This window comes from Pristis pectinata, chromosome 3 (assembly GCF_009764475.1).
Source record: "Pristis pectinata isolate sPriPec2 chromosome 3, sPriPec2.1.pri, whole genome shotgun sequence".
Classification (NCBI taxonomy): Eukaryota; Metazoa; Chordata; class Chondrichthyes; order Rhinopristiformes; family Pristidae; genus Pristis; species Pristis pectinata.
In genome coordinates, this window is record NC_067407.1 from 130380840 (window position 1) to 130404083 (window position 23244).

The 23244-nt window shown below is 38.2% G+C and overlaps 1 protein-coding gene across 12 annotated transcripts in view; it reads right to left on the reverse strand.

The window, feature by feature from the left end:
- Positions 1-23244, reverse strand: part of akt3a (v-akt murine thymoma viral oncogene homolog 3a) — a 426682-nt gene that overhangs the window by 49428 nt on the left and 354010 nt on the right. For all 12 annotated transcript variants that reach the window (XM_052012968.1, XM_052012966.1, XM_052012969.1 and 9 more), the window contains 2 exons: positions 11345-11467; positions 7759-7887 (listed from right to left, as the gene is read on the reverse strand). In XM_052012968.1, the coding sequence (XP_051868928.1) occupies positions 7759-7887; positions 11345-11467 (252 nt within the window). The remainder of the gene's footprint in view (positions 1-7758; positions 7888-11344; positions 11468-23244) is intronic.

The window sequence follows — 23244 nt, forward strand, 5'->3', positions numbered from 1 at the left end:
TAGATTGCAAATACATTTATTTTAATGTGTCCCTTTGATCATCACCTTGTTCTATTGTGCTGCACTATAACTTATCAATCAAAGATAAAATGTTTAAATCTTGCCGTTTTGCAAATCAGACTGCCGTCTTGAGTAATCAATTGTTCCACATACATTGCACATTTACATAATAAAGGTCACAGGTTGCACTCTACTTCAGGTTCTGTTGTAGGATAATTAACTAGATAAAGGAAATGTCATTCATTCATCTTGTAGATCATTCATCATTTTGTAACATTATGTGCAGTAAATGCCATACATGCTATGTATATATTGCTGTATGTTATCTTTGGAACTTGCATGGCTCCTTGCATTCCACAATATGTTTTGTTATTGTTACCAATTATTAAACATACAATGACAAAAGGTTTATCAGTCTCATTATTCTCCTATTGCTAATAAGGAACAACATCTAAAAATATTTGCGTAAGAAAAGACTGTGGTGAATGTCACAGTTTGTACTTCTATATCCTTCACTTTAGCTCAGTATCAGAAATTGTTCCGGTAAGCTTCATTGCCTACCACCCAGAGTGTATGTTTTCTCTCAATGTCTAGTAAGATAATAGCATGGCACAAAGAACAGAGAGCCCTTGCTCTGTAAATCAGCCAATGAAACATTCACGTAACATCAGTTCTCCTTCGTAGACAAAATTTGGACTGAAATGACATTTCACCAAAAGGAATGGTTTTGGTTCACATAAAATATGAAAATGATTTTCCAGTTACAGTAAATAAATTTATAATGCTGCTAAATTGCAAAAAAGCTGAAATTAGGTGTTACAGTAGCAGCAACTGAAATTTAATGCAAGGGCATGAAAATACAAAAATTATTATGGTCACCATGATACTATCTAGTTTGAGATTTTTTTTGTGCACAATGGTAGACCAATGTGATCAACGATATTTTTCATAACAGCAGCCAGAAGTGAATCTATTAACAGTAGCCAAGTATAACATGGAATACAAGGAGCCCAGCATGTCAAAATGTAACATTTGGCATTCAGGTAGGAAATGTGGCCTTCACCTAATGTGATAACACGATGAATGTTCTACAAGATGAAGCATTAAGTGGTAACTCTCTCACTATCCCAAACTAGGATGACACTCCAGTAGGGCAGGCACGGTAGTGTAATGGTTAGCATAACGCTATTACAGTGCCAGCAACCCAGGTTCAATTTCCGCTGCTGTCCGTAAGTTTGTATGTTCTCCCCGTGTCTGCATGGGTTTCCTCCAGGTGCTCCGGTTTCCTCCCACATTCCAAAGACATATGGGTTAGGAAGCTGTGGGCATGCTATGTTGGCACCGGAAACATGGCAACACTTGCGGGCTGTCCCCAGAACACTCTATGCAAAAAATGCATTTCACTGTGTTTCGATGTACATGTGACTAATAAAGATATCTTACCTTATACCTTAATACTGAAACACAACACACTACATTGTCAGGAAAATACTTTTTCAAAAGTATTTCATTGACTGTCAAGTTTGCAGGCTATTTAAGAAGTGTATTTAGAGGTCTGTTTTTGTTTCGAGCCTATTAACAAGGCTTCACCTTAATATGTGAAATATATAGTGCACATTGTTTTAAAATACCAGATGAAACAACACAGATCAATGTCTAAGTAAGAAAGATACAGAAACTTTCCAAATCTTTATGAGATGGCTCAGTCTATTGACCTGCTAATCACAGTTATAAGATATCTTTATTAGTCACATGTACATCAAAACACACAGTGAAATGCATCTTTTGTGTAGAGTGTTCTGGGGGCAGACTGCAAGTGTCACCACACTTCTGGCGCCAACATAGCATGCCCACAACTTCCTAACCTGTACATCTTTGGAATGTGGGAGGAAACCCACACAGACACAGGGAAAGATAGTGGCGGGAATTGAACCCGGGTCGCTGGCACTGTAACAGCATTACGCTAACCGCTGCACTACTGTGCCTGCCAAAGTAACATACCTTTTGAGCTACGAGTGGTAATTTACCTATTATCAGACTTGACTAAATATTCATTAATATTGACCATGACATCAAATGTTGTAAAGAACAGTTATTTCAAATATAAAATACTTGAAATTGGACGTAATGAGTGGAACACCACAAAGCCAATTAACATCTCAAACTATCAACGTGACCCTAAATGAATATTTATAATTTTTGTTAAGCAGCAGACTTGGCACTTGATCTGAAAGCTACATTCATTACAAAAATGAAAATTGATAAAACCTGAGAAAATATCATTAATCACAAAGGGTAATATTTATTTTCATTCTCAACTTCATGAAGCATATTCCTACTTTTTTAAAGAAATGTCTTTGTTAAAAAGTTTGCTCAATGATAACAACAGCTGAAAGAACGAAACAGAACTAGTATGTATTTAGAATTTTATTCAAGTGGTTTCCCAGCAACTATCTGCATTAATACACTCTAGATATTAAAAGGCCTTTGAACTCCAAATAATTTTCGTAAATATGTCCACTACGTGCCAATAGTATATTCCTTCACCATGGAACAATCCTGATATCCAACATGTAAAATTGCATATTTTAAGGATTATGGCAGTAAATTAATCAAACATTTAAAAAAATACATACTTTGCCCACGGAATGTGCCCTTTCACACATTCAAACTTTAAAAAAAATGAAAAGGAACAATGATACAAAGTGGACAGCTATAGAAACTGGTACAAAGAGAACACAGTAGCATTGTTAAGAGGCTTCCAAGTCAATTCCGTTGTGACTATCTGCACAAACTAGAATATTATTGAACTGACTCTTCCTTACATGATCAGTTCCAAACAATTTAAGTAAACTGATTCCATAATCTAAAGGCTGTCAGACTAACATCCACATTACTAACATTCATACAATGCAGATGCAAAATAATGACCATCTAACAAGAGTTTAATCAGTCCTGTTGCATGATCTCGACCCAAAACATCAACAATTCTTTTCCTTCCACAGATGCTGCTCAACCCACCGAGTTCCTCTAGCAGTTTGCTTTTTGCTCCAGATTCCAGCATCTTCAGTCTCTTGTGTATCCAAGAGTCCAATCACCTTCCACTGACTTTCAATATCATCACTAACCAGAGATTTAAGTGGCTGTAAAAGTACTGTGGCCACAGAGCAGATCAGAAGCTGGGAATCCTGCAGCAAACAACTCACCTCTGTACTCCCTATACTGGGCAAGATACAAGTATGGGATGGAATGCAAACCTCTCCACTTACCTACCTTAGTGTACCTCAATAGTATTTAAGTTCAACACCACCTCAGACGAAGCACTAAAATGGCATCCAATCCTTGACTCTAAACATCCCTCACCACCAGCACACCATGGTTCTGATGTGTGCCATCTACAAAATACGTTCTGGCAACTTGCTATGGGTTTTTCAACAGCACCTCACAAACCAAGACCTTGACCACCAAGGAGGTCTAGGACTGCAGGTCCACACGCTACAAGTTCCTCTCCAAGTAATACAACAATCTAGCTTGGAAGTACATTGCTGTTCCTTCATTGGCACTATAACTAAATACTTCAATCTCTATACAGCAATAATGTGCGACTCCCATCACATCCTGGATGACAGCAGTTAAAGACCTTACCTGCACTTCCCCAAGGAGAATTAGAGCTTGTCAATAAATAGTGGCTTTGCCAGAACCACTCACATTACATTAATGCTTTATGAACAAAGTTGTTCTTATCTTCACTGCTGGCCCGTGAAAAACACTAAAGGATTGGAATCGTTGTACCATTACTTACATTAACCAAAGGAAGTGTCTAATATTTATAAATTTTCAAACTTATTCCATCTATTTATATTTTAATATCATACAGTGGACATTAAAGGAAATAATGACAGTAGTAGTTAACTGGTTGGCTCATTATCTGAGCATTCTATACAAACAGCCATTGGTAACACTTAAAAATGTCTCAATCAAAAAAGAATATATGCTGGCAACAAGATAATTTTTACTGTTTTACAACAGTTCCACAAAGAATTTTACTGGATTTCACAACTACCTGTATCATCACCTTTACCATCTGTCACCATCTGCCATTATTTAGAATCCATTTTTTTTGCAAGAACACATGATACAAATAGCACCCAGCACTGAAGTTATTTGTTGGCACCACTGAGTGTTAGACTTCTAAAAATTATTTTCACGTGCTAAGTATTTTCTTTTGGAGTGAAGGAAGAAACACAAAATAAATTTTACATTGGATTATCAAACTGCAAGTTTTATTGCATTTAAAGTTATACTGAAAAAAAATGTTTCAAAACCATTCAAGATGTAAATGACATTCTTCATCAGTTACTTGTGAACAAATGACAAGCAACCAATGATATGTCTGCCACATGCCACATTGTGCATTCCTTTACCGCAGAACAATCCTGATATTCTAAAACTGAAAACAGCAGAGGCCCTACAGGAGTATAAAATGTTAAGAGGGGACTGGGAGGTATCTTAATAAAAAAGTAAACAGGAGACTGAAGAGAGGGACATGAAATAGCAGTTGTGGGCAAGATTAAGTAATATTCCAAAACGTTTTATGAGCAAATTAAGGGCAAGAGGATAAACAGGGAAACAGAAGGTCTCATTGGGGACCAGTGAGGCAATTTGTGCTTGGAGCTGGAGGATGTATATGAGGTTTTAAATGAATACTTCTTATATGTATTCAACATTGAGGACATTAGGGATTAGAGATGGGCAATTAAATGCTGGCTCAGCCTGTGAAGCCCACATCTCTTGAATGAATAAAAGAATAAAAACCTGTTGCTTGAGAATTTAAGGAGGAGGATGGTGAAACTTTAACACAAATTACAATGGAAATGGATTAAATGTCCCTGCAGGCTTAAAATGTAGATACATTCTCAAGGCTTGATGAGATTTATCCTAGGATGTTATAGGATGCAAGGGAGGAGATTGCTGGGGCTCTGACAGAAATTTTCAAATCTACTCTAGCCAGAGAAGAGGTGGGAGGTAACTGGAGGTCAGCAAATGTGGTACATTTTTTCATGAAGGGATGCAAGGATAAGCCAGATAATTATGGCCCTGAGAGTCCAACAGCTATGGCAATCCTGTGACCTACTTGATTCAAATTTGAAGTGGTAACCAAGTTGTCGATGAGGGTAGTACAGTTGATAGATTTTTAGCAAGGCCTTCCACAAGGTCCCACATGGGAGACTGGCTAACAAAGTAAGAGTCAATGGAATCCAGGGCCAATCAGTAAATTGGATGTGAAATTGACCATGAAAGGAGGTAGGGTTTGATCGCCAAAGGTTGCTTTTGCAATTTGAAGTATGTGACCAGTGACGTACCACAGGGATCAGTACTAGGACCTTTGTATTCATTATCTTCATTAATGATCTATATGTGAATGCAGTAGGTATGATTAGTAAGCTCTCTGACATCACGAGAATTGGTTGTGTTGTTGAAAGTGAGGAGGATAGTCTTTGGCTGCAGAATGATGTTGATCATTTGGTAAGATGGGTAGAGCAACGGCAGATGGAATTTAATCTCAAAAATATGAGGTGCTGGATTTTCGCAGGACCAATAAGGCTGCTATATACACAATGAATGTTAGGACCGTAGGAAGTACAAAGGAACAGAGACCTAGGTGTACATGTCCAAGGATCCCTGAAGGCAGCAGCACAGGTAGATAAACCGGCTGAGGCAGCATAGAGAATCCTTGCCTTCACTAGCTAGGGAATACAATACAGGAGCAGGGAAGTAATGGTACAACTACATAAAACACTAGTTAGTCCATAGCTGGAGTATTGTGTACAGTTCTGGTCACCAATCTATAGCAAGGAAGCATTGCACTGGACAGATTGTAAAGGAGATTCACCAGGATGTTGCCTAAGATGGATCATTTCAGCTATACGAGACTGGATAGGCTGTGTTTGTTTCTTTGAAGCAGAGAAGGCTGAGTGGGACCTGAATGAGATATACAAAATTATAAGGGCAAAGATAGGGTAGATGATGAGAAAATTTGCCCCTTATCACAGGTATATATAACCAGAGGACATAGTTTTAAGGTAAAAGGCAGGAAATTTAAAAGATCTGAGGAAGAAGTTTTTCCACACGAGGATTATTGAAATTTCAAATGCACTGCCTGAGAGTGTGGTGGGGGCAGGTAATGACATTTAAGAAATTTTTAAACAAGCACCGTAAACAAAGCCGAATGCTGGAAATCTGATTAGTATAGTTAGGTATATGATGACAGACATGAACACAGTGGACTGAGGGCCTGCTTCCATGCTGTTTGACTATAAGTTCATATTTTCCTCATTCTCTCTTGTTTTGAACTTCTGCCACGGACATGCATCATTTACTGACCATCAGAGCATCTTCCGCCAATGTCATTTTCACTATTAATAAATATGGAACAATGGATTTGACTGGTCAACTAAGTAGCCCCTCGATCCCCCTTACCTCTATCATGACTTGGTCTCTGCTTTGTTTGGGGGCATTTAGAACTTGCATCTTATTTCTCTTTAGCAAAAATACAATTACCTTTAACTTGCATCTTTTAATATTTTATTTTTTTCTACTTGTATCCAACATTGTTACCATTTATTAAATCTGAACACAAAAATAGTCTATTGCTAAATCAAAACATGCAATCTCTTTTGGATTTTACAACTTATTGGAAATATAGAGTCAAGCTGATCAAATTCTGCATATGCTAATATGCAAAACATTCAGATGTAATTTTTTTGAAAGCAGATATGGGAGACAGAAAATTGAGACTTATGTTAATGTTAAATGAATGTACAAAAAGTTAAAAATTAATTCAACAATATAATTAGGGCCATTTGAACCCCTTACTCAAGAGTTAAAGCAAACAATATTAAATATTGAACTATTTCGTGTTCCTGAATTTCCTCAGAAATAATTTCAGAATGCATAGCATATCTGACCACAGTTTGAAGAACAAGATGTCAGAAGCAGTTGTAATGATTAATTTAATTTCTAAAGTGTCACTCAGAGTTTCATAAAGAATTTTTTTTCCACTGCCAAGTTCACTCTCCCCACTGCCCTCCTGGCTCCATCTTCCTATTTTATTTGTCTGCTTCCATCTGTCATGTCTCCCAACTCCACTCCTCCCCCTCCCCTACCTGGCTCGATCTGCCCGTCAGTGTTCAACACCCCTCCCCCCACCTCAGTCTACCAGTCACCTCTAGCCTCTGTCTCACCACACCCTTTCCTCTTTATTCTGGTTATTGCTCCTCTCCACGCTCAGTCCTGATGCAGGGTTTTTATCCAAAATGTTGACAATTCCTTTTCTCCTACAGATGCTGGTTCAATCTGCTGAGTTCGTCCAGCATTTTTTTTGTTACAATTTTTCACAATTAATGGAACAATTTGTTTTCAATTGTTCTGCATCCAGCTTAGAGAATTGAAAATTGAATTAACAAAAGCAATTAATTACAAAAATGTTTACAAAACTACGTTTCAAAGGACTTTGTATAATTTTCTTCAAGATAACATATTGTTGTGTTTCATTATATTAACAAGATTTCTCCACGTGTCATATGTTTGGCAAATAAAACATATCAAATTAGCCTCTTTCGTTAAGTTGCTCTACTTTTACAATGTATTATGATGAAACTATAGCAATATTCCTTCAGAATTTTGACATGAAATGTAATGTATAAGTGAATAAATCAGAACAGGAAAATTTGGTCACTTTAATTATAACGAACCTACCTCTGGAGCCAAGTATTCTGGAGTACCACAAAATGTTTTCATGGTAGCAGCATCTGTAATTCCTTCTTTGCAGAGTCCAAAATCTGTGATTTTGATGTGCCCATCCTTGTCTAGCATCAAGTTTTCCAACTACAAAAAAAAATCAATTCATACACTGTTATGCAAAAGTGGCAACTGTTATCAGACCTATTACAATGAATCAAAGAGAAGGTGATCACTGTTGCATTGATTTCATTTAAAATACCCATTCTATTAAACAGAATAACAGATACAGAGAATATTGAGTTATTTTTTTTAAATCACTTTTCTTACTGGGATGAATTAAGAGCTCATGGTTGAGTCTCATTCTCAACATTTCCATTCTGATAAGAGTAGTGAGATTCCATTTGAAAGAGCATGTCATGTGGCTTAAAACCATCCTGAGTTGTAAAATCCAAAAAACAAATACACTAAAGGAAAGAGACACAGCTTATACAAGTTCCAGAGATACGTGATGTAGGGTCTCAACCCGAGATGTCAACTGTTTATTTTGCTCCATAGATGCTGCCTGACCTGCTGAGTTCCTCCAGCATTTTGTGTGTGTTGTGTACACAAGCTCCAGCTTGGCCTCTTGATATTATACAACTCTCGAGCACTTTTGGAAGTTATGCCCCTACACAGGAATGTTCTCTGTCAATTATATCACTGAAGAGGATAACACAGAAGAAGATCATGAGAATTCCTATGCCAGTAGGAAAACAAAAATATTTTCTTTGGGCTATTTTGAATAAATAAAAACTGATGAAAAGCTAATTGTGCCAGTGTCATTGCCTTCCCCTTGCCACAAATAACAGAAACTACAATTTAGCAAACAGAAAAGCACATTTGATCTGATTAATTTTCATCAATGGTCTGCTATAGAGATTATAAGACAGGGCCAAATGGTAGCCTCCTTCAAGTCTATGCCAGCTCACAGTAGGGAAATCCCATCAGTCTACTAAAAAACTATATTATTCGCAGAATGGGCAAGAAGTTTATTTCTGGGCAAAGTGTTTATAGAAAATAAATCATGCATTCAATATACATTTATTTTAGAAAACAAATTATGTAACAAGTTCAGACTAAAGCCATAAAATCATTTTTTTAAGACTCCTACATTTTTCAATACATTTTACAAATTGAAATAATATCATATATAATGAAATAATGTTGGTATGTTTCTCCTGACAACGATTAAAATATATTTAAACTATGCTATTAGAAATTAAATTAGCTAGCACCAAATAGTGTATCTTATAACATGATAAAACAAATAAATACAAGTACTCAATCCTTGCAGCACCGTCTTTTGATTATTTGCAACATTTTATTGCAGACTTGTTAAACCTCCCTTCCCCTTTCTAAATACCAAAATGTTTTCCCAAAATGGCACCACTCCTCTTCCCAAGAAGTTTACATAAATCAGCCATGACATAGCTTCCATTGCAGCCACTGGTGGCAGCACAAGAGCCATAAAAATTTGCAGCAGCCAACTAGCCCTACCAACTTCGCACCTTTGGGCCATGGGGGGAGGCCGGGGCACCCGGGAGAGACCCAGATGGTCACTGGGGGGGCCATGCAGACTCTGCGTGGGCGGCACCAGGGGTCGGGATCGAGATCGAGATCGAGATCGAGCCCGAGGCCGGGTCTCTGGACCTGTGAGGCAGCAGTTCTTCAGCCCAATATATACATCATGTGCTATAATATCTATGTCTGCGTTGGTGAGGCAACACTTGGAGTATTGTGTTCAGTTTTGGTCACCCTTGCTGTAATAAAGATGTCACTGAGCTGGAGGGAGTGCAAAGAAGATTTGTGAGGATGTTGCCAGGACTTGAGGGACTGAGTTATGGAGAGAGGTTGAGCAGGTTGGGACTTTATTCATTGGAGGGTAGGAGAATGAGAGGTGATTTTATATAGGTGTATAAAACCATGAGGGGCAGAGATAGGGTGAATGTGCACAGTCTTTTTCCCAGGGTTGGAGAATCAAGAACTAGAGAGCAGAGGTTTAAGGTGAGAGAGGAGAGATCTAATAGACCATAAGACAAAAGGAGCAGAAGTTGACCATTCGGCCCATCAAGTTTGCTCCGCCAGTCTATCATGAACTGATCCATTCTCCCACTTAGCCCCACTCCCCCACCTTCTCACCATAACCTTTGATGCCCTGGTTACTCAGATACCTATCAATCTCTGCCTTAAATACACACAATGACTTTGCCTCCACAGCCACCCATGGCAGCAAATAGGAGCCTAAGGTGGCAATTTTTTCATCCAGAGGATGGGGTGTATGTGGAAAGAGCTGCCAGAGGAAGTGGTTGAGGCATCTCATTCCATAAGCTGACCACCCTCTGGATGAAAAGGTTGCCCCTTGGGTTCCTATTGACTAACAACATTTAAAAGGTACTTGGACAGGTACATGGATAGGAAAGGTTTAGAGGGATATGGGCCAAATGCGGGCAAATGGGATGAGCTTGGATGGTGCATCTTGGTCAGCATGGACCAGTTGGGCCGAAGGGCCTGTTTCTGTGCTGTATGACTCTGTGTTAATTATAAAGCTTACATAGCTATTTAATCCATTTCTACATCTTAGAACAATCTAAAAACAACCTAAGTGCCCCTTCCTTGCCTGAAGTCCGTCATATTTTTCTGTCTTCATAATTACTTCATTTCCCTTTAAATGTTTCAGTCTTTCTCAATAGTGAAGCATTGTATGCTGTAACAACTCTGTGTTTTGGAATCCTTTTTGTCACTAACAGTTTTATCTTGATGGCCCCAGTTTACTGACTTCCACTGTACCTCTTGCACCCTATATCCTTATGCTAGACTTCCTTCCCCAAGACATTCCACCTCTTCAGTTACTTACTCCTACAGTGACCAACTTAAAATAGTGGTAACTAAATTTTTGACTAATCTTAACACTTTCTATAGCTAGGCAGCCATTTTTATTTCATTCCTTTTCAGTGCTTCTGGGACAAGTTTTCCATACATTACAAAAAATCGCCACATACATTCAAGTTGTTTTAGTTGAACTACATCAGTTACAATATTAAATAATTTATGCAATTGTATGTGAAGAAATGGCTATTCTATGGATTAAAATATAAAGTTATAACACAATCTTAAATGCTTAGTAATAGTGTGTTCAAGTTTGCATTTAAACTTTGTCACATAAAATATCGTCTGCAGAATTAAAGCAATCTCCAAAACTACTTCAGAAGCAGAAAAAGGAGATGAGAGGTAACAATAGCTTTTGATAATCCATGATCAATTGCCGTTATTTATGAAGAAATATTTTTACAATAATGGAACATGGCCACCATCTTCTTTCATAGCTAAAGATGAATTATAGGAAACAAATTAAAATTAGGGGAATTAGATACTAAAATGTGGAAAAAAAGTTTTAAAAGCATTAAGAGATCTAACAATTTCCAAAATAAATCAGTCAAGCCCATTACTATAATCTATGGTGGGAACAGCAGGTTCAGCTGTTGCAAGTAGGTTATGAATAATTTCAAATATACTAGTGTTGAAAAAAAAGAGAAAAAAGAAGAAATTCTGATTACATTGTTACCTTGAGATCTCGGTACACAATCTTCTCGGAATGCAAATAATCTAGAGCCGAGACAATTTCTGCGCCATAGAAGCGTGTGCGGTCCTCTGAGAACACTCTTTCTCTCGACAAATGGAAAAACAGCTGCAAGGTAAACAGCAGGGACAGTATTGTAATAATTACTGATTTAGTGGGGAAAATTAACACAAACATAAAACACCTCTCATCACCATATTGTGATGATAGATAGTGTACCCTTGGTAGATACTGATGGCTCCTAGACAGCAGCTGGCTTATCTTTCAAAGTTTCCAAGGGGAAATGTGAGCTGCTAAATCAGCTTTTTAATCAATATACCAATCTTGTTCTAGACATTCTGTGCACTGCCTATTTAACCTCCTACTTACTCCTGAAAAAAAGTGCAGCAGTGCGATCTAATTATCCTTTTCATATTGTCAGATGTTGAGCTGCATTGTCAAATACCTGTATGTTCACACTGTCATAGGCATTCATACAAATTACCACTGTTACCTTCAAACAGTCCCGTATTAATTGACCTGCCATTAAAATTTGCATAAGAAAGACCTGAATGTGTCAAACAGGGATTAGTCATTTTAAATAATCTACTGCTGTAACTACCAAATTTCATATATTGGAACTAAAGGGTCCACTGAGTCAATCTAATTCTTTCTTGAGATTTATTAACAAGATTTTCTGAACATTTACAAAAGGAAAAATGCCATATTATGCAATTTTCTGAATATTTGAAAGAAATGAATTAAAATTGTATTATATTTTAAATATATTTTAATATTTTATACTGTTTCTAAAAGGAAGAAACTGAAATTATTTTTTAAATTGTGACCACTTTATTTAAGAAAAAGCCAAAGCACACAGGTGATGGTAAATGACTAGTGCTGTTTTGTTGTCGTGAAAAAAACTGAATTATTGCTCTTTGATATGTCAATATTCAAGAATAGCTATATCAAAAGACTATTGGTTTAGGATATTACAATGTACACATTTAAAACTTCCAAATGAATTCAAATATTTATGACATTAAATTTAGAATTTAACCACAAATATTACCTTTAACTTTATTTCTATGGCAATATATGAAAAAAATTACATAATTCTATTCAGGTTACTTCAATATCAATTATAATGTACTTATCAGTTATAATTGACTGCCATACTTATTTGACTCCATATTCTTTGAACATTTTATTAGTATGCAACTCTTTACCAATCTGGCGAATTTGTTTTACTTCATTTAATACTATCAATATTAAATGCAGGAAATCCAGCATCTTTGCTCAATCATCCAAAAAGGTTACAAAAACACCACCTATTCATGTTATACTAATACAAAGTTTTGATTTTTTTCTGCTCTATCCAGTGGTCCGGTTCACATATTTATTACTCTTTACTTAAAGAATGTTTAATATATAATAGGTCTTGTGATTTGTGGCTGACTACTAGTACAGTAATATAAGAATGGACAAAGTTGGTCTATTCAACATTTAAAGAGATCTTCTTAAGGTAGTATAGGGAAGAGATACTTAAATGGCAATGGAAATGAGGGTATTAGTTGTGACTGAGTAATAGTTAATGCCTGCAATATGCAATTTCACCACTTGCAGTGCTGTAATACTCTCCTTAATTATCTCATGCTGCTTCCTGATTGCACTGTCTAAAACTAAGGTAAACAAAGTTATTCCAATATAATTTCAGTCCTATTGTTATGTGGGTTTGCAGTTAAATAGAAGTTCTTTGATTTCTGTACACCTATGCAACATAATGTTTTCTTTGCAAGGGCTCATTTTTTTTTATTCATTCAAGGGATGTGGGCTTCACAGGCTGGGTCAGCATTTAATTGCCTATCCTTAATTGCCCTTGAGAAGGTAATGGTGAGCTGCCTTCTTGAACTGCTGCAGTCCTTGAGGTGTGGGTATACCCACAATACTGTTACGAAGGGAGTTCCAGGATTTTGACCCAGCAATGCTGAAGAAATGGTGATATATTTCCAAGTCACGACAGTGTGTGGTTTGGAGGGCAACATCCAGATGGTGGTGTTCCCATGCTTTTGTTACCCTTGTTCTTCTAGCTGGTAGAGGTTTGGAAGGTGCTGTCTAAGGAGCCATAAGCAATTAATTTTGGGACCAAGGTCAGTTGCAAACATAGGAATATAAGAAATCGCAGGTACAAGCTACTTGGCCTGTGCACCTCTTCTACCACTCATGAGATGATGCTTACCTTTTACCTTTACATAGTTAGTTTCCTGCACTAACCCTATTTCCCTCAATTCCCTTGATATCCAAATAAAAATTATTGATCTGTTGTTACTCACTGACTGACCACACCCCCCCCCCCCCCCCGGGGAGGGGCATCCAAAGATTCATTGTCCTTTGGGTGGAGACATTTCTTCTCAGCTCTGTCCTGAAGGACTAACACCTTATTTTGAAACTGTAAACCCTGGTTCTAGACAACCCAGTGAGGGGAAACATTATCCCTGCATCTACTCTGTGAGAAACCTGCTTCAAAAGGGCATGAATCACACCAGTGCCCAAGAAGAGCAAGGTGAGCTGCCTTGACGACTATCACTCACATCTACTGTGATGAAGTGACTTGAAAGGTTGGTCATAGCCAGAATTAACCCCTGCCTGAGTAAGGACCTGGACCCACTGCAATTTGCCTACTGCCACATCAGGTCTACAGCGGATGCAATCCCACTGGCTCTCTACTCGGCTTTGGAGCAGCCAGACAACAGCAAAACACATGTCAGGCTGCTATTGATCGATTACAGCTCGGCGTTCAACACCATCATCCCCTCAGTACTAATCAATAAGCTTCAAAACCTGGCCCTCTGTACATCCCTCTGCAACTGGATCCTCGACTTTCTTATCAGGAGACCACAGTCAGTGCGGATCAGTAGTAACATCTCCTCCTCGCTGACAATCAACACAGGCACACCTCAAGGATGCATGCTTAGCCCACTGCTCTACTCTCTCTACTCATGACTGTGTGGCTAGGCACAGCTCAAAAGCCATCTATAAATTCGACAAAGACACTACTGTTGTTGGCATAAACTCAGATGGTGATGAGGAGGCATACAGGAGTGAGACAGATCAGCTGGTTGAGTGGTGTCACAACAACCTTGCACTCAATGGTAGCAAGACCAAGGAATTGATTGTGGACTTCAGGAAGGGGAAGTCAGGAGAACACACACCAGTCCTCATTGAGGGGTCAGCAGTGGAAAGGGTGAGGAGCTTTAAGTTCCTGGACATCAACATCTCAGAGGATCTATTTTGGGCCCAACAACTTGATGCAATCATGAAGAAGGCATGCCAGTGACTCTACTTCATTAGGAGTTTGAGGAGGTTTGGTATGTCACCAAAGATTCCTGCAAATTTCTACAGATGTACAGTGGAGAGCATTCTGACTGGTTGCATCACCGCCTGGTATGGAGGCTCCAATGTGCAGGATTGAAAGAGGCTGCAGAGGGTTGGAGACTCAGCCAGCTCCATTATGGGCACAGCCCTCCATGCCATTGAGGACATCTTCAAGAGGCGGTGCCTCAATAAGGTGGCATTCATCATTAAGGACCCTCACCACTCGGGACATGCTCTCTTCACGTTACTGCTATTGGAGAGGACGTACAGGAGCCCGAAGACTCACACTCAATGTTTCAGGAACAGCTTCTTCCCCTCTGCCATCAGATTTCCGAACGGTCCATGAACCCATGAACACTAGCTCGTTATTCTTCTCTTGCACTATTTATTTATTTTTGTAACTTATAGTAATTTTTATGTCTTTATGTCTTGCACTGTACTGCTGCTGCAAAACAACAGATTTCACGACAGATGTCAGTGATAATAAATCTGATTCTGATTGAGGAAGTGCCATGGGCCTCATGAGCACTTGCATAGAAAAGCATTGATTTCTGGACATCTGTGCAACACAAAGAATTTCTGGTTTAACCAAAAGCTCTCATAACTGGAAGACTGAATTTTTTTCTAACATGGAATAATTTACCAGGTTCACCCAAGTTTTAGACAGTTCAAAGTCAGGAAGCTGCATGAGGTGATTCAGGGTAATGCTATAGCTTCAAATTGGTGAAAATGCACATTTTAACCATTACTTGTTATTGACTTAAGACATGTGCCCTTCATTTAGGTATCTCTTCCCTTTACTATCTTAAGAACATCTCTTCCCAAATGCAATCTTTGAGTGATTTTATGGACAACTTTGTAACCTCACAACATTATTAGTTATCTACAAACCATTGAAAACCATTATGTATTAAAGATGTTGAGGTCACTATATTTGATTTCAAAAAAAATTTCAAATTAGGAACAGAGACCTCGGGGTACAAGTACATAGCTCCCTGAAAGTGATGACACAGGTAGACAGGGTGGTGAAGGAGGAGTTTGACGTACTTGCCTTCATCAGTCAGGGGACTGAGTACAAGAGTTCAGACGTCACGTTACAAACGTACAAGAGAATGGTGAGACCACACTTGGAATATTGTGTGCTGTTCTGGTCAGCTAACTATAGGAAGAATGTCATTAAGCAAGAAAGGGTACAGAAAACATTCATAGGGATGTTACTGGAACTGGAGGGTTTGAGTTATAAGTAGAAACTGGATAAGCTGGGGCTCTCCCTGGAGTGAGAGAGGCCAAGGGGTGACCTCATAGAGGCATACAAAATTATGAGGGGAATAGATAAGGTGAATGGTTATTGTCTTTATCCCAGCGTAGGGGCATCTAAATTTAAAGGGCATAGATTTGAGCTGAGAGGGGAAAGATTTAAAGGGGACCTGAGGGACAATTTTTCCACACAGAGGGTGCTGGGTGTGTCGAATTAGATACCAGAGGTATTGGTAGATGCAGGTACAACTACAACATTTAAAAGACATTTGGACGTTCATGCATAGAAAAGGTTTAGAGGGATATACAAACATAGGCAAATGGGACTAGCTCAGGTAAGTAACAGTCTGCATACTTCTATGCTGTATAACTCTATGACTCATGTTAACAATCTCTTTGACATGTTTCCATTAGATTTACATGGACGCAGATTGCTAATGGGCTAAATGGGGAATGGGGAATTAGAAATGGGGAAGGTGCATGCCAGGATACAAAAAAACTTGGCAAAGCACAGTCCTTGTTAAACATGTCCCTTCTCCACTTCTTTTGAGACACAGCATTAATACTGAGACTAAGTTTTCTGCATGTAATTTTAAATATTAGCCACCAGGAGTTGTAAAGCAAGAAATGTCAGCCATATTTTTAAAGAACATACAAGGTAAAGCCATATCTGTAAAGTTAAGGCATGAAGGAAATGATTGTAAATTTAAATGTTTTGAAAAATGCACATACAAATACCTGCCATCTCCCTTTTGGGATGTCACCCTGCAAGCTCCCTTTAAGTTACAGTTATTTATTCTCTCAGGTCTATAACGCAGCTCTAAGCTCCCAGACTAAACAATGTGTTAGTTCTCACACAATGAAGTTCCCTTCAATTCTGCTGTCTGCTCTTCCCAGTCAGGTTTCCTGGCACTTCCCTTCACTAAACATTATAGCAGATCCTAAAGGGCTCTTCTTTGGCATTCGCTCTCTAATCACAAAAATATCAAACACAGTACCATCAAACACTGTCGTTTCCAAACTTACTAATCAGTTCACATATATTTTTGTTAAAATTATTTACGTCTATCAGAGGTCCCAGCACTGATCCTTGCGGAACACCACTGGTCAGATGCCCAGTCAGAATAACACCCCTCCACCATACCCTTCTAGGGAAGTCTACCAATTTTCCATGAACCCTTTATGTTTTCATCTTCTAGATCAGCCTACCATGAGACCTTGTCAAAAACTTTAGTAAAGCCCATATATACAAGGTCTACTGCTCTACCCTCATCGATCATCTTCGTCACCTCCTAGAAAAACTCAATCAAATTTGTAAAACATGATCTCCTGCACACAAAGCCATCTGACTATACCTAATGTCTTTGCTTTTCCAGATGCAAGTTGATCCTATCCCCAAGAATCTTCTCCACTGATGCAAGTCTCACTGGCCTATACTTTCCTGGTTTGACTCTGCTGTCCTTCTTATACAGAGGAACAACACTGGCTATTCTCCAGTCCTTTGGAATGCCGCCTATGGCTAAAGAGAATGCAAAGGTCTCTGTCAAGACCCCAGCACTATCCCCTCTCAATAACCTTGGATAGAACCCATTAGACCTAGGGAGACTTATTCACCTGCATGCTCCTCAAGAGATCCAACACCTCTTCCTACTTGACATCAAAATTCCCTAAAATATCAGCATACCCTTTCCCCAATCTTGCTATCCTCAGTGTCCTTCTCCTTGGTGAATACTGATGCAAAATACTCGTTTAGTATCTGGCCCACTTCCTCTGGCTCCAGGCATAAATTCCCTCCTTTGTCCTAGAGAGTTTCTAATCTGACCCTAGTTAGTCTCTCCCATAATTTGGCAGCAATCAAGTAAAACTAAGTGTTGCCCCACTGCCATACTTAGATGTATTTTAAGGTTGAGATCAGCTAATACCAAAGTGATGCCAAACAGAAGGAATTCAAAGTTAGTCAGATTTGACATTATTTTTCAGTTCTATACATAACTTTATTTTAGAAATCAAGTCAAAACTGAGAGACCTCATAGCAGTTAGTTTACCACATGCAGATTATTGAAGTGTTATAATTGTACATATGTTAGCAAAATTAGATAAAGCATATTATATTACAATAGCAAAGTGGTTAAATTACTGGTTTACGGAGGGCTGGAACTTACCTGCTATGAACTGCTGGGTATCTGCAAAGCACCTTGTTTTACGCATGTGTTGTCAAATTTGGATATCCCACACACACCTCAAGCCCAGCAGCAGAGTAATGATGCCAGGTATACTTTATACCCAGCCCTTTAATTTTATACTAGGGCTGGCTAAACCCATGAAAAAAAATGAGCGGTTTACGTATTTCATCTGAAAAACATTATTTGCTATTTTATGGCTCAAGGCTAGTATTCAGCTATTTCTGGGGAGGTTAGTTCGTCAAATTGAACAGTCAGAGACTTAAAAAAAACTGTTCCAAAGGCTTTTGTTAAAGCTAAGCTGCTAAAGGCTGACAGGGTGCTCAAAGGAGAGGACTTCAGCATGCAATGTATGATGCCTGCTCAGAGTACAGTTCAGGACGACCTGGTCCATAAATTTAAATCTTACTATGATAAGCAGAGAATTTAAGTTCAAGTAAATAAATCCATTATTAAAGAACTTGTATCAGTAATGGTGAATAAAACTAGTTGAATAATGAAAAAGCCACATCATGCCCTTCAGGAAGGGAAATTTGGCATCATTATTTGGTCCATTCAAAATGCAACCCCCGACCTACCAATGCAGTTCATTCTTAATTAGCTCTTAAATGGCCTGGTAAGCCATTAAGATCAGGGGGCAATTAGAATTGGGAAAAACTGCTAGCCTCACATCAAGCTAATAAAAAAATATTTCTTACCAAAGGCAACTAATTATGAAAGAAGGTGAATACAAAGATTTCCATTTGCAATTGATGTGGTTTGTCTTAAATAATTTAGTGCAGAGCTCTCAAACTTTGTTGTTTTGAACTTTGCCCATTTTATTTGTAACCACAACATATCACCAGTTTTTTTTAAAAGATGCTGTACAATATGCAGCATTTCAAGGTAGTTTAAAATCAGAGTCATAGAATCACACAGATACAACACAGAAACAGGCCTTTCTATCCAAGTCCACACTACCAACTACCCATTTACACTAATCTTATAATTATCCCATTTCTAAAAATTCTCCTCACATTCTTATCAATTCCCCCTAGAATGTAACTGAAGTACCTGGAGCAAACCCACAGAATCACAGGTCAACATGCAAAGTCCACACAGACAGCAACCGAAATCATGACTGAACCTGGGTTTCTGATGTTGAAGCAACGAATCTACTAGTTGAGGCAACGGTTCTACTAGCTGCACCACTGTGTTGCATGTACTGCAGCAGATATTGCTCTCTCAACTTACTGCCTGAAATATCTCTCCCTTCAACCTGAAATGTCCTCTCCCAATGTTTTTGCCTGCCATCCTCCTCTGTTGTTACATTTTATGAATGAAAGGAAAAGATTTAGACGGGCAGTATAAAATCCATGCACTGATGTAAACAGTAGTATTAATGTCTAAAGGAATTACTTCAAGCAAAGCTACTCATAATAATTAAGTTGCTCTATTAAAACTCAGACGAAATGTTTGAGGAATACAGGCCAGGACATTTTAGTCTTTGATTTAATAATTTCAAAAGTCAGAATTAATGCAACAACATGAAATCTCCAGCAAATGATGAGAACTTTCCTTTCTCACCATGGTAACGTGAATTTACAGTGAGCAAATGATATTGCCATTTCAATCAATTTTTTTCTACTCTGAAGCTTTGGATTAAGTACAATATCTGATTGACACATTATTTTGTGAAAAGACTTTATTCTGTTTTTTTTGGATACATTTGGCAACTATAACCTGTGATTACCATAGGTTCTTCCACTTACATTCACAGGTTTACCAGAGATTCACAAACACTCATTTCTCTTCAGCTTGTTATAGTTTAGGGTACAGTCCTGTTTTATTTTTAAATTTTAAAAATGTTGGAGATCATTTCCAAGAGACATGAAAGAAGAGAGAGTAGAAAATGGCAATGGCAGGGATGGAGTGGGTACTAGGGAGCAACAATATTTTAAATACAAATGTTAATATAAAAAGAATAATGGAGAACTGCTCAAATCTCCTAAAGTCAAGTGTCAACTTCCTGATATGACATAATAGGTTTTTAGAAACAATTGTTTTAAATCTTTTTCCAAACAAAAATCTCATTTTACTTCTAAATATACCTATTAACAGAGGAGTTTTGGACTTTGGCCTAAGGAATATATACACTCCATTTTTGACCCACCTCGAATTTGTTTTTTTTCCCCCTACTGCAGTAAGAGATTTTGTAAATTCAGAATGATGGGGAGGAAAAAGAACAGGCCAGACTGAAAATAGCAATATCCCTAAAAATGTTCTTAATTGTACATTTGAAGGAAGTTGCAAAAATTTAATTTATGATCACAATGTGCACCCACAGAAGAATCCTTCAGACTGATGTTCCTCCATTCAACATAGTTAGTGTTTTTTTTTAGAAAGTATGCAGATCAGTTTTTCTCACATATATTTGAGTCACTGATGGAAAAGTCAAATACACTGGACTATTTTAAACTAATCCTACAAAGGATTACATATTACTGTGCATCATACCCATTCTCATAAATAATTCTGTGGATTCATTTGGGTAAATAATTCTCACAGAGTCAGAGTCACACACCCTCAGCTGGTGTCCATGCCAGCCATCAAATACTCATCTATACCCATCCCACTTGGACTGTAGCCTTCTATGCCATGGAAACTAACTTGCTTAACTTAATACTTAATTGTTGTGAGAGTACCTGCCTCCATCACATTCTCAGGCAGTGTGTTCAAGATTTTCTAACCATCTTCTTGCTGAGAAGATTCTTCCTCAAATCCCCTCTAAGTTTCCTATGCCTTACCTTAACCCAATGTCCTTTGGTTAAAGACACCTCTGCTATGGGGAAAAGTTTCTCACTATCTACCCTATCTATGTCCCTTCAATTTTGTATACCTCAATCAGGTCAACCCTTTGCCTTCTCCGTTCCACAGAAAATAAACCCAGTCTGTCCTATGTCTTGTCTCATAAATGAAACATTGCATCCCAGACAAGATCCTGGTGAATTGCCTCTGCACCTCCTCCTAAGAAATCACATCCTTCCTATAGAGGGGGATCCAGAACTGCAGAGTACTCCAAGTGTGGCCTAATGTTTTCCACAGTTGGACCATAAACTCTCCACTCTTATTCTGTGCCTCAGCTAATGAAGTAAGTATCTCATAAACATCTTACCTGCTTTGGATATACACCAAGGTCCCTCTGCTTCTCATTACTACAGTTCTTGCCATTTAGTGTGTACATCCTAGCCATAGTAGTCCTTTCAAAATGCATCACCTCATTTTTTCAGGATTAAATTCCAATCGGCCATTACTCTGTCCATCTTACCAATTGATCAATATCATTCTGTAGCTGAACACTTCTTGCTTCAGTATCAATACTCATTTTCCTGTTATCTGCTAAATTAATAATCATACCTCCTACATTCACATCCAAACAAACACCATGGGTTTCAGCACTAATCACTAACGACCGGTTATGGCTTCCAATCTGAAAAACAACCCCTGACCATCACTGTGCATTAATACAGAAAGCCAATTTCAGATTCAATTTGCCAAACTGCTCTGGATCCCATGGACTCTTACTTCTTGGTCTCCCATGTGTTACCTTAAAGGCCTTACAGAAGTCCATGTAGACTACATCAACTGCACTGCCCTCAATAACACATTAGTTATCCCTTTGAAAAATTTAATCGAATTACTCAGAAAGGAATCTCCCGTTAAACCATTCTCACTATCCTTGATTAATCCCTGCCTTTCCAAGTGCCGGTTAATCCTGTCCCTATAACGTTTACCAATAATTTCATGATCACTGATGTTCGACTCAGTGGCCTATAATTACCTGGCTATCCTTCCCTAACAAAAATACCACAAATCACTGTCCTCCAGTCATTTGGCACCTCTTGTGGGAAGGGAAGATTTGATTTTGTCAGAGCCCTAGTAAGCTCCTCCCTTGCCTCCCACAACAGCCTGAGATACATCTCATTAGGCTGTGGAAATGTATCCACTTTTAAGTCTGCTAAGATCTCTAATACCTCCTTCCTCTTCAATGATTTGTTCTAAAATTCCACCGTTCCCTTCTTTGAATTCTCCCACTATAACATCCTTTTCCATGGTGAATATAGATGAGAAGCATTCATTGGGACTTCGCCTATGTCCTCAGACTCCCTGCACAGACCTTGATTTTGGTCCTTAATGGACCCTACTTTTTCTCTGAATATACATTTCTCTGAAATGCTTTTCTTTAGTATTTCCCACTGATGTTATTTTGTGCCCGCTTTACACCTCCTGCTTATTAAAGTCCCCCCACCCACTACATCTTCTATAATCCTGAAGGCCCCTCATGTTTGCAGTTCTCTATACCTGCCATAAACTGCTTTTTTTCTTTATCCAACCCTCGATATTCCAAACAATCTGCTGGAAGAACTCATTGGCCCAGCAGTATCTGTGAGAATAAAGGAATTGTCGATGTTTCAGCTTTTTATATTAAGGTGATCCCTGTTAATTTTAGGGAAACTAGAATCTACCACTATCACCCTACTATTTTTACACTTCTCAGTGATTTGCCTATATATCTACTCCTCTAACTCACTGATTGGAGGCCTGTCTACACATCACATCCTTTTTGACTCTCCTCTAAATGGTCTCATTTGAAGAACCTTCTAACTATATTTCAGCCATATTTCATTTCATCTGTACCTCTTAGAAGGCTAACAATGGAGTGTACATGGACCCCATTTGCATTCAAGAATTTGAACATTATCTCCAATTTTTCCAAAAGTAATAAAACTGCACAGATATTAAGTATATACAGTATCTCATAAACAAATGGTTCTATGTAGATGGTGAATGACTTTCGTTGAGAACAGCAATTACTTCACTCAGGAATGTTAGTGTGCTTGGTATTGGTATAATTTTCCTTACTTTTTGAAAGAAGTTTCATATCTAAGTATGAATGCACTACTGTCATCTCCCAAGAAATGAATCACTTAAAAGGGTGTTTACTGGACCAAACACTTTGTTCTTTTCAGGAAGAAATCAAGAGTGAATATAACATTGGCTTGGAAGGAGTCAATGGCAATTGAGGGTTGTTTTTCCAGATTGGAGGCCTGTGAC